We start from the raw sequence: 16,584 nt of genomic DNA, 5'->3' as shown, positions 1-16,584 counted from the left end.
CCACCAGAAAGGTTTAGTGGGTAAAAGCCAGAGTCTTAGGCCTTCACTCATCATAGTATGTCCTGTCCACAAAAAGCAGGACAAGTCCAACCCAGCCAATTACCGCATCACCAGTCCACTCTCATCATCAGTAAAGTAATGGAAGGGGTCATCAACAGTTCTATCAAGCAGCACTTGCTTAGCAATAACCTGCTCCCTGATGCTCAGTTTGGGTTCCATCAGGGTCACTCAGCTCCTGACTTCATTACAGCCTTGGTTCAAACATGGACAAAAGAGCTGAACTCCCGAGGTGAGGTGAGAGTGACTGCCCTTGACATCAAGGCCGCATTTGACCGAATGTGGTATCAAAGAGCCCTAGCAAAAACTGGAGTCAATGGGAATCAAAGTGAAAACTCTCCGCTGGTTGGAGTCATACCTAGCACAAAGGAAGATGGTTGTGGTTGTTGGAGGTCAGTCATCTCAGCTCCAGGATATCACTGCAGGAATTCCTCAGGGTAGTATCCTCGGCCCAACCATCTTCAACTGCTTCATCAATGACCTTTGTTCCATCATAAGATCAGAAGTGGGGATGTTCGCTGATAATTGCACAATGTTCAGCACCATTCACAACTCCTCAGTGTTATGATCCCAGCTGAGATTACCCCTGGACAAGCTGGATCCCAGAGTGGAGCCCAGATTGATAGATGCTAACTTTTATTTGTTTGTTTAGATACATGGAGAGTAGCTACTGAACAGAGTCATGGAAGTCAGCTGATGAACTTTTAACAAAAGAATAAAACACTTAATAAGCAAGAAAAGATGAACAATATCACAATACTCCTTCACCCACAACTATACCTTTGCAGATGTATACAGATTTGTAAGGATAACACAAGTTAGAAAAGCTATTTTATACACTAATGTTCACAGCAAGTACACAGTCCATGTACCAATTGGTACCTGTGGTCAGACAGACCACACTCTGAAACCAAGCGACAGATGCCACCTCAACCAGATGATATGGATCTCTCCTCAACTCCCCCCAGACACTTGTGACACCATGAGCAAACCCGATTAACTGCACTCTGTCTTTTACACTTAGGGGTTTCCCATCTCCACTCTCCAAGAACTCGCTTTGGAATCTTCTCCCAAACCGACGCTTTCTTTCAGATGCCTTCCACAAGGGTTCACCTCCAGGCTTTTGAACTCCCCTTTCAATGTTCCTCTCCCCTAGGTCACCACATGCATTCAAGCTGTCTCCCATGCACTCTCTTTCACTGACTGAGCCGTCAACAGTACTGCTGCTGATATGCCCATGGCAAAGAGATACAGACCTTCAATTGTCTCTTTGGACCTTCTTGCCTCTTGCAAGAGGTTCCCCCTTAAAACTGCCTTCTGCAGCTCTTGTCTCTTTAAATCTGAAGCTTGGGGCTTTTCTCTCTACCCCTCACTCTTAACTTCATTTAACAGGTCCTTTTCCAGGTTCCTGTCCTTCCTCTGACTAGAAGATCTGCTTGGGACTTACCCCTGTTCTACTCCCCTGGATTCTTTGTGTCTTTTCTTTAGCTTAGGACTAGATATCTGTCCCCTTTTAGGCTGCTTCTCTGGCAGCTATCTTCAAAGCCAGCTGAACTCCAACAGCTTCCAAAACAAACTGCTGTTTCTAGCTTTTCTATGTGTGTGTCTGTGGGAGGGACCTGTCTCTCTGGGCACGTGTTGCTAGGCAACAGTCCAATTCTTCCACTCTTGTTTGTTTACCTTAGCTTAAGTCGCAAATCTCTAATTAAAAATGAGGGCACCTTTTTAAAGTGAAATTTGACCTTTTCTTAACACACAGATACAAAAATTCAAATCAAACTTAAAACTTTAAAGCTAAAACTCATTCCTAGCACCCACAAATACCAATATAACTTACTTAAACTGCCTCTATTTCCTAACATCAGATACTGAAGCAGTCCAAGTCCAAATGCAGCAAGGCCTGGGTAATGTCCAGGCTTGGGCTGACAAGTGGCAAGTAACATTCGCGCCACACAAATATCAGGCAATGAGCATCTCCAACAATAGAGAATCTAACCACCGCCCCATGACTTTCAATGACATTACCATCACTGAAACACCCACAATCAACATCCTGGGGGGGGGGTTACCATTGACCAGATACTGAACTGGACTAGCCATATAAATACTGTGGCTACAAGAGCAGGTCTGAAGCTAGGAATCCTGCAGCAAGTAACTCACCTCCTGACTCTCTGAATGAAGACTGTGCACCATTGACAAGGCACAATTCAGGAGTGTGATGGAATACTCTCCACTTGCCTGGATGAGTGTAGCTCCAACAACACTCAAGAAGCTTGACAGCATCCAGGACAAAGTAGCCCGCTTGATTGGCACCCCTTCCACATTCACTCCCTCCGCCACCGACGCACAGTGGCAGCATTGTAACTATCTACAAAAAGCAATGCAGGAACTCACCAAGGGTCCTTAGACAGCAGCTCCCAAATTCACAACTGCTAACATCTGTTAGGACAAGGGCAGCAGATGCATGGGAACACCATCATCTGGAAGTTTCCCCCAAACCACTCGCCATGCTGACTTGGAAATATATCACTGTTCCTTCACTGTCACAGGGTCAAAATCCTGGAACTCCCTCCCTCACAGCGCTGTGGGTGTGCCTTCACCACATGGACTGCAGCAGTTCAAGAAAGCAGCTCCAACATCACCTTCTCAAGGGCAATTAGGGATGGGCAATAAATGCTGGCCCAGCCAGCGAAGTCCACACCCGTAAATGAATAAAAAAGTAGTACTCTTAGGGGTTGAAGCCCAATGCACCAGAGAATATTTGGCATAAAACACATATTGTAAACATAACCCATAAATGTAAGTGTGTCAGAGTGCCAGATTCTGTATTGAACGAAATTGAACTGTAAAGCATTTTTACTACATTTTATAATGTATTTTTTGAAGAAATATATCCATTGCCCCATATTCATTAATACCTTTAGTCGGGAGAAATTGATTACTCTTGGTTTCTTGGAAATGTGGGTTGGATTGAGATGAAGTGAAGAATGGGGGGATAGTGTCCAAATCTCAAATCAACAGGACACAAGGTTCATTGACACCGTGTCTCCTGGCAACGCAAGATGGCGGTATGCGCATGCGTAGGAATCTAAATGTCATTCCGGGGCACCAGTCTCCGTCTACACATGCGCCGAACTCCTCCGCGCACGCGCAGTCAAGGGCTGCATGGCATAGTGACGTCAGAAGAATTGCGCATGCACCAAATTAAAAATGGGGCAGCTCCTGGGAGTGTCAGTAAACGCAGGGTTGGTCAGTGTTCTTCGGGGTCTCCATCTCCCTACAAACACTCTCGGGGAATCCCCTGTGAATGTTTATGTACTGGCCATATGCTTTCTCCAGTTTAAGGATGGCAGAATACTATTTTCACAGTCAAATCCTACGATTTCCTGTCACTCCTTGTTCCACGGGCAACTTGGCAGTTATTCCTTTCAAAAATGCACTTTTTTCAAGCTTTTTAGCTATATGGATTCTGGTTACAAGCAGCTGTGACACATTCCATCATGTTGTCATGGTATCATAACAGCGTGTTCAGTGTCTTGCATTAAATCTGTGTCTTCCCTTTATAATCTAAATAACCCACAATGGATGAGTACAAATTAAGTTTCACATTTCTTTCCGAGTGCCCTTAAAAAGAACGCCGTCGCACAACTGTGACGATTTCAGCCGCGCCATCTTTGCCTGGCAGCCAAATGACGTCACGGAGTTGCACGCTGGAACTGCGCATGCTCGGCATGGTCGGAAAGGCAGTCTCCATTTGAACCTTTCAGTAAAGATGAGCACAGGTTTACAAGGAGGGCAGCGAGTGCTTTGATAGCAGCTGGAGGAGGGTTTGGACACAAGCCCTTGGCATCCTGTCCAGCTGAGAAACAAGAGGACAAAAAAGCAACACGATAAGTTCCAGTTCCCTGGCCCCAACCGCTTCCTCTTCACCATGGACGTCCAATCCCTCTACACCTCCATCCCCCACCAGGATGGTCTGAGGGCCCTTAGCTTCTTCCTCGAACAGAGGTCCGAACAATCCCCATCCACCACTACTCTCCTCCGTCTGGCTGAACTTGTTCTCACACTGAACAATTTCTCCTTCGACTCCTCTCACTTCCTCCAAATAAAAGGTGTGGCTATGGGTACCCGCATGGGCCCCAGCTATGCCTGTCTCTTTATAGGGTATGTGGAACATTCCTTGTTGCAGTCCTACTCCGGCCCCCTTCCACAACTCTTTCTCCGGTACATCAATGATTACCTCGGTGCCGCTTCATGCTCTCGTCGGGACTTGGAAAAATTTATTAATTTTGCTTCCAATCTCCACCCCTCCATCATTTTCACGTGGTCCATCTCTGACACTTCCCTTCCCTTCCTTGACCTCTCTGTCTCAATCTCTGGTGACAGACTGTCCACCAATATCCATTACAAACCCACCGACTCCCACAGCTATCTCGACTACAGCTCCTCACACCCCGCTTCCTGTAAGGACTCCATCCCATTCTCTCAGTTCCTTTGCCTCCATCGCATCTGTTCCGATGATGCTACATTCAAAAACAGTTCCTCTGACATGTCCTCCTTCTTCCTTAACCGAGGTTTTCCACCCACGGTCGTTGACAGGGCCCTCAACCGTGTCCGGCCCATCTCCCGCGCATCCGCCCTCACGCCTTCTCCTCCCTCCCAGAAACATGATAGGGTCCCCCTTGTCCTCACTTATCACCCCACCAGCCTCCGCATTCAAAGGATCATCCTCCGCCATTTCCGCCAACTCCACCACCAAACACATCTTCCCTTCACCCCCCTTATCGGCATTCCGTAGGGATCGCTCCCTCCGGGACACCCTGGTCCACTCCTCCATCACCCCCTACTCCTCAACCCCCTCCTATGGCACCACCCCTTGCCCACGCAAAAGATGCAACACCTGCCCCTTCAGTTCCTCTCTCCTCACCGTCCAAGGACCCAAACACTCCTTTCAAGTGAAGCAGCATTTCACTTGCATTTCCCCCAACTTAGTCTACTGCATTCGTTGCTCCCAATGTGGTCTCCTCTACATTGGAGAGACCAAACGTAAACTGGGCGACCGCTTTGCAGAACACCTGCGGTCTGTCCGCAAGAATGACCCAAACCTCCCTGTCGCCTGCCATTTTAACACTCCACCCTGCTTTCTTGCCCACACGTCTGTCCTTGGCTTGCTGCATTGTTACAGTGAAGCCCAACGCAAACTGGAGGAACAACACCTCATCTTCCGACTAGGGACTTTACAGCCTTCCGGACTGAATATTGAATTCAACAACTTTAGGTCGTGAGCTCCCTCCCCCATCCCCACCCCCTTTCTGTTTCCCCCTTCCTTTTTTATTCCAATAAATTATAAAGATTTTCCTTTTCCCACCTATTTCCATTATAAAAAAAAACCCCACTAGAGCTATACCTTGAGTGCCCTACCATCCATTCTTAATTAGCACATTTGTTTAGATAATATCACCAACTTTAACTTTAACACCTATGTGTTCTATTGTACTATTGTCGTTGACATCTTTTGATGATCTGCTTCTATCACTGCTTGTTTGTCCCTACAACACCACCCCCCCCCCGCTCCACCTCTCTGTCTCTCTATCTCTCCGCCCCCCACACACACACCTTAAACCAGCTTATATTTCAACTCTTTCTTGGATTCGAACTCAAGTTCTGTCGAAGGGTCATGAGGACTCGAAACGTCAACTCTTTTCTTCTCCGCCGATGCTGCCAGACCTGCTGAGTTTTTCCAGGTAATTCTGTTTTTGTTTTGGATTTCCAGCATCCGCAGTTTTTTTGTTTTTATAACGATAAGTTCCAGGTTTAATGATGGATAGCTTCCTCCTGAAGTTCAGAATCATTAGAATGCATTTAGCCCACTAATGGGGCAGTGTGGTGAGCTTAGATTTTTTTTATGTTATTCGGATTTAAAAATAAACTGTAGATGAGATTTGTTCTAAAATTTTGCTCTGAGGTCACTTCTTTATAAAATAAACCAGCCTGTTGATTCGTAATCAGCCAAGTCTCTTTCAAGTGTACCTCAAACTGTCTTGTAAAATTGGAGATTAAACCAGCTCACTTAAGAGCCTTCATAGCTATAGATGCAGGAAGGATGTTTCTGGTGGTGGGGGAGTCCAGAACCAGGGGTCACAGTCTGAGGATACAGGGTAGACCATTTAGGACTGAGATGAGGAGAAATTTCTTCACCCAGAGAGTGGTGGGCTTGTGGAATTCGCTACCACAGAAAGTAGTTGTGGCTAAAACATTGTATGTTTTCAAGAAGGAGTTGGATTATAGCTCTTGGGGTGAAAGGGATCAAAGATATGGGGAGAAAGCGGGAGCAGGCTATTGAGTTGGATGATCAGCCATGATCATAATGAATGGTGGAGCAGGCTCGAATGGCCTACTCCCCCTATTTTTTTCCTATTTTCTATTCAATTGAATGGTGAAAGCAAACTCGATCATAAGGGACATGGAAGCTACTTACAGGAGAATTGGGGGATATTGAATATCTGGCAGATGTGGCTTGGATGTGCAGCCATAACAGGAAGCTGTGCATGGTGATATCTGTGGGGGTGGGGGGAGGAGAGCAAGGGATGCTACTCAGCCCTGGCAACCTTCAAACCACATATTAGAAGGTGCAACTGTTGGAGCTGCTGCTAAATTAATCCGTTTTTCCCAGTAGTTAATTATTCAGACACTTCCATGTGGGAACTGGAAAGCAAAGTATCTGAAGCAGATTTTATGAATGATGACACACAAAAAACCCAGAAAGTTTCTTTAGGCGATTCTATTTGTACCAAATCTCAAGAAAGCTTTAAACCAACAATAATAATCACAATACACAAAATGTTAGAATTTCATTTTTTACATCAATTTATACACATATTACAGGTAACCCTAACCAGTTTCATCTTGTAAGTTAGACTGACCAAGGTCACTTGGTATGATAAACTACATGAAAAGAATAAAAACAGACAAATGGAATCAATTTCTAGTTTTACAAATTAAAATACAAAGAATATGCAAACAGGAGAATCTATACATCTCAAAACAATTCCCAATCCCAATGAGACAATGCAGAACACAGGAATTAAAACTAACTCAGGTACCTCATTGACCAGTTGACAATACACAGGTTTACTTGCTTTGATAATTCAGCAGTGAATCATTTCATTCAGAGGCAGGAACAATGTGCAGCATAAATACAACATTCATGTTTACTTTTAGTTTATAACAAAAAGGCACATTGCTACAGGGAGTAAAGATTTACCCTGATGCTATGTCCAGGTGAACAATGTGCATGTTTTAGTATTTAAATTATTCAATTCAATTATTATAAATAAATTTATATGAAGCAAATCCAGTGAGAAGGCTCTTTCCTGGGCAGCTATGGGCCTATGCATGGTCCTGAGACCTTACTGTGTGTTGTAGCAAGCTGGACTGTTCACTCCCAGGACTATGCACTGCTGCATTCCTTTATTTAAATGTTTGAAATTTACTTAGTCACATTTCAGTTGCTTAATGTCTAAAAAAAATTCCACACAGAGAGCACTGCAGTAAATATGAGTGGAATGAATTAAAAAGGAAGAGCTGTCTGGTTAATTTTACTGTCCATCCTACAAAATGGTGTGCCACTCAATATTACCATGAAAGATCATTCAGTCTGTCATCCAAATTCTGCATCATGTTAAAGGCTGCACTAGTCCTAGGTGTGATTTGTGGACACTGAAGTAGAGGGAACGACCTAAGAATCTGCTGCTGTGAGCCCAAGTCACTCACCACCTCAGCCAGCTTTTCTGTTCAGAGATGGGGGTAACACTGGATGTATTTGCATCACTAAACAATTAGAGAAATACTGGTCTCTATTACTCCATTAAATTTACAAATGGAGGGAGAACCGTTACCTCACTCTGGATGCCATATTTAAACTGCAGCCACACACACAATTATCAATGTTTGCAGCCCAGGACTACTCCAGTGAAGACATGGCCCTGAAAGCCAAGAAGAGTTCAGTGACCCTTCATTGGAATGCCTTTTGGAGGCTTGGTGTGATGTCCTCCACCCCCACTCTGGCCACAGGAGGTCCAGCAATCTCACCAATCCGACTTGGGAGACGGTGGCAGTGCTGGTCAGTGTCAACGCTGCACAAAAGAGGATGAATGATCCTCATCTATGCTGCTAGCCCTGTGTATTGGTTTTGACCCCGTGTGTCCTGTATATTCGCTCTTCCCGTGTGTGTGTGTCCTGTGTATTAGCTTTGTCCCTGTATGTGTGTCCTGTGTATTGGCTCTTCCTATGTGTCCTGTGTATTGACTCTGCCCCTGTGTGTGTGTCCTGTATATTGACTCTGCCTTCACTCTCTCTCACACACCCTCACCATCTCCATCTGGCCTCATCTCCTCTGGAGACTTTCTCCTCAGCACTCACCATCGAGGCCACTTGCACAGATCAACATGTACCCCAGCATACCTACCTTCCCCAGTACAGCCCTCACCCTGTAGCCTCTTCCCTTGCCTGATGCCACTACTCCCCTTCCCCAAACAAGTCCTAACCCTGCAGCCATTGAAAAGCCACCTCTGCCTTATGGCTGGTCTGGTAGGTAGAAACCTGCCCATGAGTGCCCCCCAAAAGTGACATGGTGCTGCCTGCAAAGCCTGGCACTGATAACCACGAGTGCAGCCCGAAGCAAGGTAAGCAAACAAACCTCAAAGTCTCGAACGAAGTGCAGATCGCCAGGTGCACATCGCTTATGTGCTGTTTGGCGTCGGTGAGCAAGGCTTATGAGATGCTAAAGTATTGAAATTAGGTTCCAGACGTGCTGTGGTGGGAAACGCATTGATGGGTGGAGCGGATGATTGCAATCTGGTTTTACGACAACGTAAAACAATTATTGGTAGGAGATAATTCCGCCCACAGTCAGCAATTATCTAATTTAATGGCAGAACATGCTGGAGGGGCTGACTGATCTACTCCTGTTCCTAAGTTTCCAAACAATCGGAATAGCTAGTAATGCCTAATGCACTGAACCAAAAAACATACCACATGAATTGAGATTTTAATTTTAAAAGATATTGTGCATTTATCATTATTTGCACATTGATCATGAGCCTCCACTCTTAACCTTTGCAATGCAACCCCTTTGCCAACTGGTTTGGGTAATTTTTGCTCTATTGCAAAATTGTGCACTACACAAAGTAGAAGTTTACAACACAGAAATCCTCTTCATCAGCAAAGGTAGGTAAAAAAAACTACTTTGGGAGCACTTGGGTATTACAAAATAAGAGAATACATCTAAAAAATTTACATCAGTATATTTTTCAAACAGTTTTTTTTAAAAACCGAAGCAAAGTTGATGACACAAAATTATTCCCTGGAAAACGACACTGAATTTATCTTTTCTCAGCTTCAGCAGTAGAGAATTGATTAGAAACATTAAACATTTAAAGAGAAATTTTGGTTTAAAACAAAACTTCTGGGCTAGGTATTCATGTGAAATCCACTTAGACCAGTAAATTCTAGTTAAGCCACTACAATGCACAATTTAAACCCCTCACCTCTATAAACGGACTAGACCATTCTGATAACTATTCATCTCAAATATATTAATTTAATTCACCTCCACCTTAGAGTTGGTGCAAAACCTCTGAGGTCTGGATGTGTTGTGGTATCTGATTTAATGGATTTAGAAAAAAAAGGTTTTATCGATTATATTTAACACAATCAGCCAGTCATGCAGATGAGCTTCACAAAATGGAATCACCATCAGTTTACAACCTCTAATTGCTTTTCAGCACATTTGTTAAAACCTCATGGGTGGAATTTTACAGCCTCATCGCAGCAGGGGCGGGGCCGGGGCTGGAAAATGCAATGAACTCTTCAAAAGTCCATTGGCTATGGCGGGGCTGGAAAATCCTGCCAGCGCAGAGGCCATAAAATTTCACCCCATGACTAAGTTCAGAAGAATACATGAATAGTAGATCAGAATTTTGAGAAGTTTCATATGGCGAGACTGAGCTCCATGATTCAGGTTTAAATTCCCAGGTGCAAGTGGCAACACTGCTAATTGGTGAGAGACAGCAGCTGAAACATTGACTGAATGTGAACCAACATACAGCAGTCTGCAGACAGACATATTCTTCAAGATCAAGTGACAAGATTGGATCTTTACACAAACTTGGTCATTTCAAAGCATTAAAACTTGCCAGTTTTTCCATGTGATGTCATGATTACAACATTAAGACACTAACCTGTGATGCACCAACATCTCCCTTGCTAAATGTCTGCCATGCCCTTGGACAGCAGAGAAAGGCCCAAGAAAGGCTTTAACACTGGTTGGTTGCTTCACGAAAACTCATGGGTGGGAAGCTCAATGTTTAACAACTGTAGTAAACTAAAAGTGCACTTGTGTCAATAAGTTTCATTCAGCATCCTGTACTCCCAGGGTATACGTGTGTGGGCCACACATTTCCAACCATGGAGGCTAACTTTTCCAACTGCATCAATTCATAAACAGCTCCCCACTGGAGGAGTGGGAATCTCTGAATTTACCTTCACACAAAAAGAATTTTGCCTGGGAAATGGAGACAGGAGGGAAAAAAAAAAGACCTTATTACCAGATTGAAAAACTTGTTTGTTCACCCATTCTAAGGCAGTGTTGTATGTAAATCAGAGCTGCTGCCCCAGTAAGATGGTTAAGTTTTGTAGAATTGATCCAATCACAATCAAAAAATGATGACTGGATGAGAAGCTGTGTACTTGGCACAAAACCTGAACAAAATCTACACAAAAGGTCATACCTTCCTGAGTCCCAATGACTACCATATCTGGTCTCAATCAGAGTCAGGCTTGTGAATGATCAAAAATCAAAACAAAATGCCCTGTTTAAGAGCAAATACGGCTGTCAACACCAGAATCTGCGCTCTGGCCTCAACTGCAATTTTCCTTCCATTAACAATAGACTATCAAATATGTTTTAAAACTGCAATATATGACACACAACTGGAGGGATAAGTAGACAAAGTATCAAGGTATTTTCTTCAGTTACTTTGTATATTTAGCGATTGTAATTGTAAGCAATATGTTTGATGTTACTGAACCGTCAGTAGCAAAAATAAGTATAAATGTCAGGTTTTAAACATTAGTTCACAGTCTCTGGGTCTCAGACCAGTGCAGGCACATTTCATTGAATATCCCAGTATTTTCCCTAAGGCACAGTGTAATGCATGTACTGGTATCCCTGATGCACAAAATGGAATCATACCCCAATAAAGGCATGCAATTAATTCATCGCTAGCTAATGTATTGAGTAGCTAGACTCATTGTTAACCAGAAAATGGGTAAAATAAGGCAATTTTCCCGCAGTAACAGCATGCTGAGAAATGTATGCCAGAGCTGGCTTATACGGTAAGTCACATAGAACCGAAGTGTCTAATGTTGGAGGGGGTTGAGCAAAACTGTTAGGTTAACCCAGCTCAGACTCAATGCTCATTGCTAACCAGAGGTAGCTGAGACTGCAGATAAGTCCATGATTCCATTTAATCAGTCTCCCAGCTGAAGGAAGTGAACTGTTAGAAAGGCAAGATTTCACACTCGGCCTGCTAATCTTCTACCTCAAACCCAGTCAACTCATGGGCAGTCAACTCCCGACGGTGTGCTGCGCCCGGAGCAGAGCCTGGTTCTCAGTGGGCCAGCCAGAGGTGCAGTTCCACAGGCCGGGCGCACTTCCTTGCACGTGCAGATTAAAATTTTTAACAAAAGAAATTGAATCGTGCACAACACATCTGAAGGAAAGACTGGAGTGGTATTGTCAACCTCTGGATTGCAGTGGAGCGGGGAAGATACATAAACAATTACAAAAGTAAACCTTTCCTTGTATTTACAAAAATAGAACACTGAGTTTCCTGCCATAATCAAATTAGTGGTCAGTTAAACTCCCACCTTCTTTTGACAATGAAGAGCGTTTCCCACCAGAGACGCATTTCCCAACAATGGTTCTGCAATAATGAATAAAGCAGAAATTTTGAAATAGGGTTAAAAACATAAACCATTTTTGTCTCAGTATTAAAATGGTCACAGCAAAATATTTTTCTTGGACTCTGCACACCAAGCAGCTCCAGCTATTTAATTCCAATGGACAAGGACTCGTTTGGCTGATATTGTTCTTCCTGCTGGATCATCACTGCCCTGATAACTTGTCAGCCACATCAACTATCACTGCATCCAGCCATTGAGGGTTGGAGATGTGATACATGGGATTAATTTGGGCACCTTGTACATTTAGTTTTTGTGGTCTTAAGCAGGCCTCAGCCAAAGTCTGGAGGATGGGTTATTCTTCCTGAACCAGAGTCCTGGAAACGTTTCACTGGAGGTTTCGATTGTTTCAGTCCAAATAGATTATATTGAATTCATCAGTTCCTGGTGAGTGGACACATCCAGCTCCTGAAGGGAATGGTTGAGGTCCACACGCTCCCGTTTGACAGGAGGCTCACTCACGCCTCTTGAATCAGTATCCACCTCACTTTCCATCCCACTCCCATCATCTGTTCAAAAATTCATTTAAAGCAGAGTCACAAAATGCCACAAATTAGACTTAGGAATATAACTTCCATCCCTGATGACGGATATGGCCAATTGAGAAATTAAAGTTAATAAACTCTCTTTCATCCTATTCCTACCCTGATTCCTTTGTGTGTTTACACAGTAAGACTACTTTAGCTAAACTATTAAATTGAACCTTCATCCATTATCCAAGAATAATTGATATATGTAGGAAAAAATGTAAGTCATTTTTGAATAAACATTAAATGCTTGTCCTTCATTCAGAAGCTCAAATTAAACAAATTGCCACAGGTCTACTGACAACACAAAACTAAGTGGGAACATGAGTGGTGAGGAGGATGTTAAGAGGCTTCAAAGTAATTGAGACAAGATGAGTGAGTGGGCAAATATATGGCAGATGCAGTATAACATGGATAAGTGTGAAGTTATCCACTTCAGTAGCAAAACCAAAATGGCAGAGTATTATTTAAATGGTGATAAATTTGGAAATGTTGATGCACAAAGGGACTTGGGGTGTCCTTGTACACCAATCACTAAAAGCAAGCATGCAGATGCAGCAAGCAGTTAAGGCGGCAAATGGTATCTTGGCCTTCATTGCGAGAGGACTTGAGTATAGGAGCAAGGATGTCTTACTGCAGCTGTACAGGGCCGTGGTGAGACCACATCTGGAACAGTGAGCAGTTTTGGTTTCCTTACCTAAGAAAATATATACTTGCCATAGAGGGAGTGTAGCGGAGGTTCATCAGACTGTTTCCTGGGAAGGCAGGAATGTCATATGAGAGATTGGGTTGACTAGGCCTGTTTTCACTGGAGTTTAGAAGAATGAGTGGGGAATCTCATTGAAACGTATAAAATCCTGACAGGGATGGACAAACCGGACGCAGGGATAATGTTTCCTCCGGCTGGGGTGTCTAGAACAGGGGTCATGGTCTCAGGATATGGGGTAGGCCATTTAGGATCGAGATGAGGAGAAACTTCTTCATTCAGACGTTGGTGAGCCTGTGGAATTCTCTACCACAGAAGGCTGTGGAGGCCAAGTCACTGAATATATTTAAGTAGGAAAGAGATAGATTTCTAGACTCTAAAAGCATCAAGAGGTATGGGGAGAGAGCAAGGGTATAGCATTGAGATAGATGATCAGCCATGATCATATTGAAAGGCGGAGCAGGCTCAAAGGGCCAAACGACCTACTCCGGCTCCTATTTTCTATGTTTCTATCATGAAATTAGATGTGTAGCACTGGGAATCTCCACACCTGAAGTTCAGAGATATCACAGGCAGCAACCAATCAGAAAATTCTTACCTTTCTCCATTTGGAGAGGAGATATAGAACTGAGATCACCAAACTAGGAGAAACAGAACAAATAGCATTAGAACTCATTGGCAGTCTGGTCCAGATTCATGTAACTTGGAGAATGCTTCATATTTTTGCTATTCAACTTAAACTGACCAATAGTTCTAAAACAAAAATGGCACTTTAAAAGTCATGTTGCTGTCCTGTGGTTTGAAGATGATGTCTACTTAGGGTCTGTCATGTGTCTTCATGTGACTGAACAGGTCAATTCCCGAAGCACAGATCTTTGGGCACATGGGCAGGATATCCCACTACATTGTAGGATCTGGAGTGCAGGGTGTCTTGCACATTTCCATAGATATTTATTTCCCTTTCCCCAAAAATCTCTCTCAGAAAATTGATTTTAAAAAAAACCCTGCCTTTGTTTTTAGATCGTCACTTAGATTGGTTTCTCTTCCCCCAAGTTCTATCCTTGGTCCACTCCTTGTCTTTATTTACATACAGCCCCTTGACAATGTGATCGCAGATGTGGGGATCAGTTTCCACATGCAGTTCTACCTCCCCACCACCCCCCCCACCTTCACTGTCTCAATGCTGTCAGAATGTTTGTTCATTATCCAATCACATTCCCTCAGCACAAATGCCCATTATCCTTGCCATGAGCTTGATGTGCCTTCCTGGTCATTAACAACTCCTGCATTGTCCTCTGCCTCAGCCCATCTTCATCACCTCCAAACTTGATTTCAATGCCATAGCCTTTTCTAGTTTTTCCTTCTTTGACTTGGTATGAATTTCCTTCATGGTTTTATGAAGCACTTTAGGACATTTTTAAACATTATACAAATACAAATTAAATATTTTTTCATGAATATTCCCCAAATAAACTGAAAAAATGTATGCCTAGAATGGTTACAGCACACCTGGTGCCATTTGGCCCATCATGTCTGTGCTGGCTCTCTGAAAGAGCAATTCACCTTGTGCCATTCTCTGCCTTTTCCCTGTAGCCCTGTACAATTTTCCATCCTTCAGAAAACCAACCCTCCAGCCTTATATTGATTAAATACCACACAACTGATCGCTTACATACCTCTCCCATCACTGCAATAGGAGTTTCGCCTGTCGCTAGAGCTACACGATGTTCCACCAGATAAAACATGTATTCATCATAAAGCAGCCGGATAAGATGAAATGAACCGAAACTGGCTGCACTACGCAAGGTCAGATCACGAATGACCATGGAACTGAAATAAAAGCATCACATGAGCACCTTAAAACAAGCAAAACATAAAAGCTTTGTTCACATGGAACAGAAGATATGCAAAGGTGAACATTTCTAAACAACCATAGTAGTTTCATACATAAAATCAAGAGGACGATTTACTTTGATACTAGAAATTCATTCAGTCCTCCTCCTTTTTCCCCCAGAGTGCTGGTGAATCTTTCTGGCATATGATTCCATGGGTACTCAATACTTTGGCACTTTGCCCATTCTTCATGAAATCACCCAGATGGTGCTGAAAAGCTATTCCACCACAGTGGAGTTGGGTATTCACATCCGAGCCCAATCCTGTCCTCACCAACACGCCACATACTACCAGCAAGGGTCATTAGCTGATCTGCCCTGCTAAATCCAAGGATGCTGAAGCCTCTGTTAACATATAAACTAAGAGCAGGAGTAGGCCATTTGGCCCTTTGAGCCTGCCTAGCCAATCATTATGATCATGGCTGATCATCCAACTCAATAGACTGCTCCCATTTTCTCCCCGTACCCTTTGATCCTTTTTGCCCCAAGAGCTATATCTAACTCCTTCTTGAAAACATACAATGTTTTGGTCTCAACTACTTTCTGTGGTAATGAATTCCACAGGCTCACCACTCTCTGGGTGAAGAAATTTCTCCTCATCTCAGTCCTAAATAGTCTACCCCATATCCTCAGAATGTGACCCCTGGTTCTGGACTCCCCCCACCATCAGGAACATCCTTCCTGCATCTACCATGTCTATTCCTGTTAGAATTTTATAGGTTTCTATGAGATCCCCCCTCATTCTTCTGAACTCCAGCGAATATAATCCTAATCGACTCAATCTCTCCTCATATGTCAGTTCCGCCATCCCAGGAATCAGTCAGGTAAACCTTCGCTGCACTCCCTCTATAGCAATTACATCCTTCCTCAGATAAGGAGACCAAAACTGCACACAATATTCCAAGTGTGGTCTCACCAAGGCCCTGTACAATTGCAGCAAGACATCCATGTTCCTGTACTCAAATCCTCTGGCTTTGAAGGCCAACATACCATTTGCCTTCTTTATCACCTGCTGCACCTGCATGCTTACCTTCAGCAACTGGTGTACAAGGACACCCAGGTCTCGTTGCACATTCCCCTCTCTCAATTTATAGCCATTCAGATAACTTGCCTTTCTGTTTTTGCTACCAAAATGGATAACCTCACATTTATCCACATTATACTGCATCTGCCATGCATTTGCCCAATCACTCAGCTTGTCCAAATCACACTGAAGCATCTCTGCATCCTCCTCACAGCTCACCCTCCCACCCAGCTTTGTGTCATCTGCAAATTTGGAGAAATTACATTTAATTCCCTCATCTAAATCATTAATATATATAGTGAATAACTGGGTCCCAGCACCAATCCCTGCGGTACCCCACTACTGCCATTCAGA

General features: G+C 43.6%; 1 protein-coding gene across 9 annotated transcripts in view; it reads right to left on the bottom strand.

Annotated features, from left to right (window-relative positions):
• Positions 1-8,090: 8,090 nt before the first annotated feature.
• The window catches only part of LOC121286840 (DNA-binding protein RFX2-like), a 137,737-nt gene continuing 129,243 nt past the window's right edge, over positions 8,091-16,584 (bottom strand). For all 9 annotated transcript variants that reach the window (XM_041203947.1, XM_041203945.1, XM_041203944.1 and 6 more), the window contains 3 exons: positions 14,991-15,144; positions 13,913-13,955; positions 8,091-12,590 (listed from right to left, as the gene is read on the bottom strand). In XM_041203947.1, coding sequence (XP_041059881.1) covers positions 12,445-12,590; positions 13,913-13,955; positions 14,991-15,144 — 343 coding nt within the window. In that variant the 3' untranslated portion in view covers positions 8,091-12,444. The remainder of the gene's footprint in view (positions 12,591-13,912; positions 13,956-14,990; positions 15,145-16,584) is intronic.

Source organism: Carcharodon carcharias, chromosome 14, assembly GCF_017639515.1.
Source record: "Carcharodon carcharias isolate sCarCar2 chromosome 14, sCarCar2.pri, whole genome shotgun sequence".
In the NCBI taxonomy this organism is placed as follows: Eukaryota; Metazoa; Chordata; class Chondrichthyes; order Lamniformes; family Lamnidae; genus Carcharodon; species Carcharodon carcharias.
The sequence above is the reverse complement of the archived record's forward strand: the minus strand, read 5'-3'. Positions and strand labels throughout refer to the sequence as shown.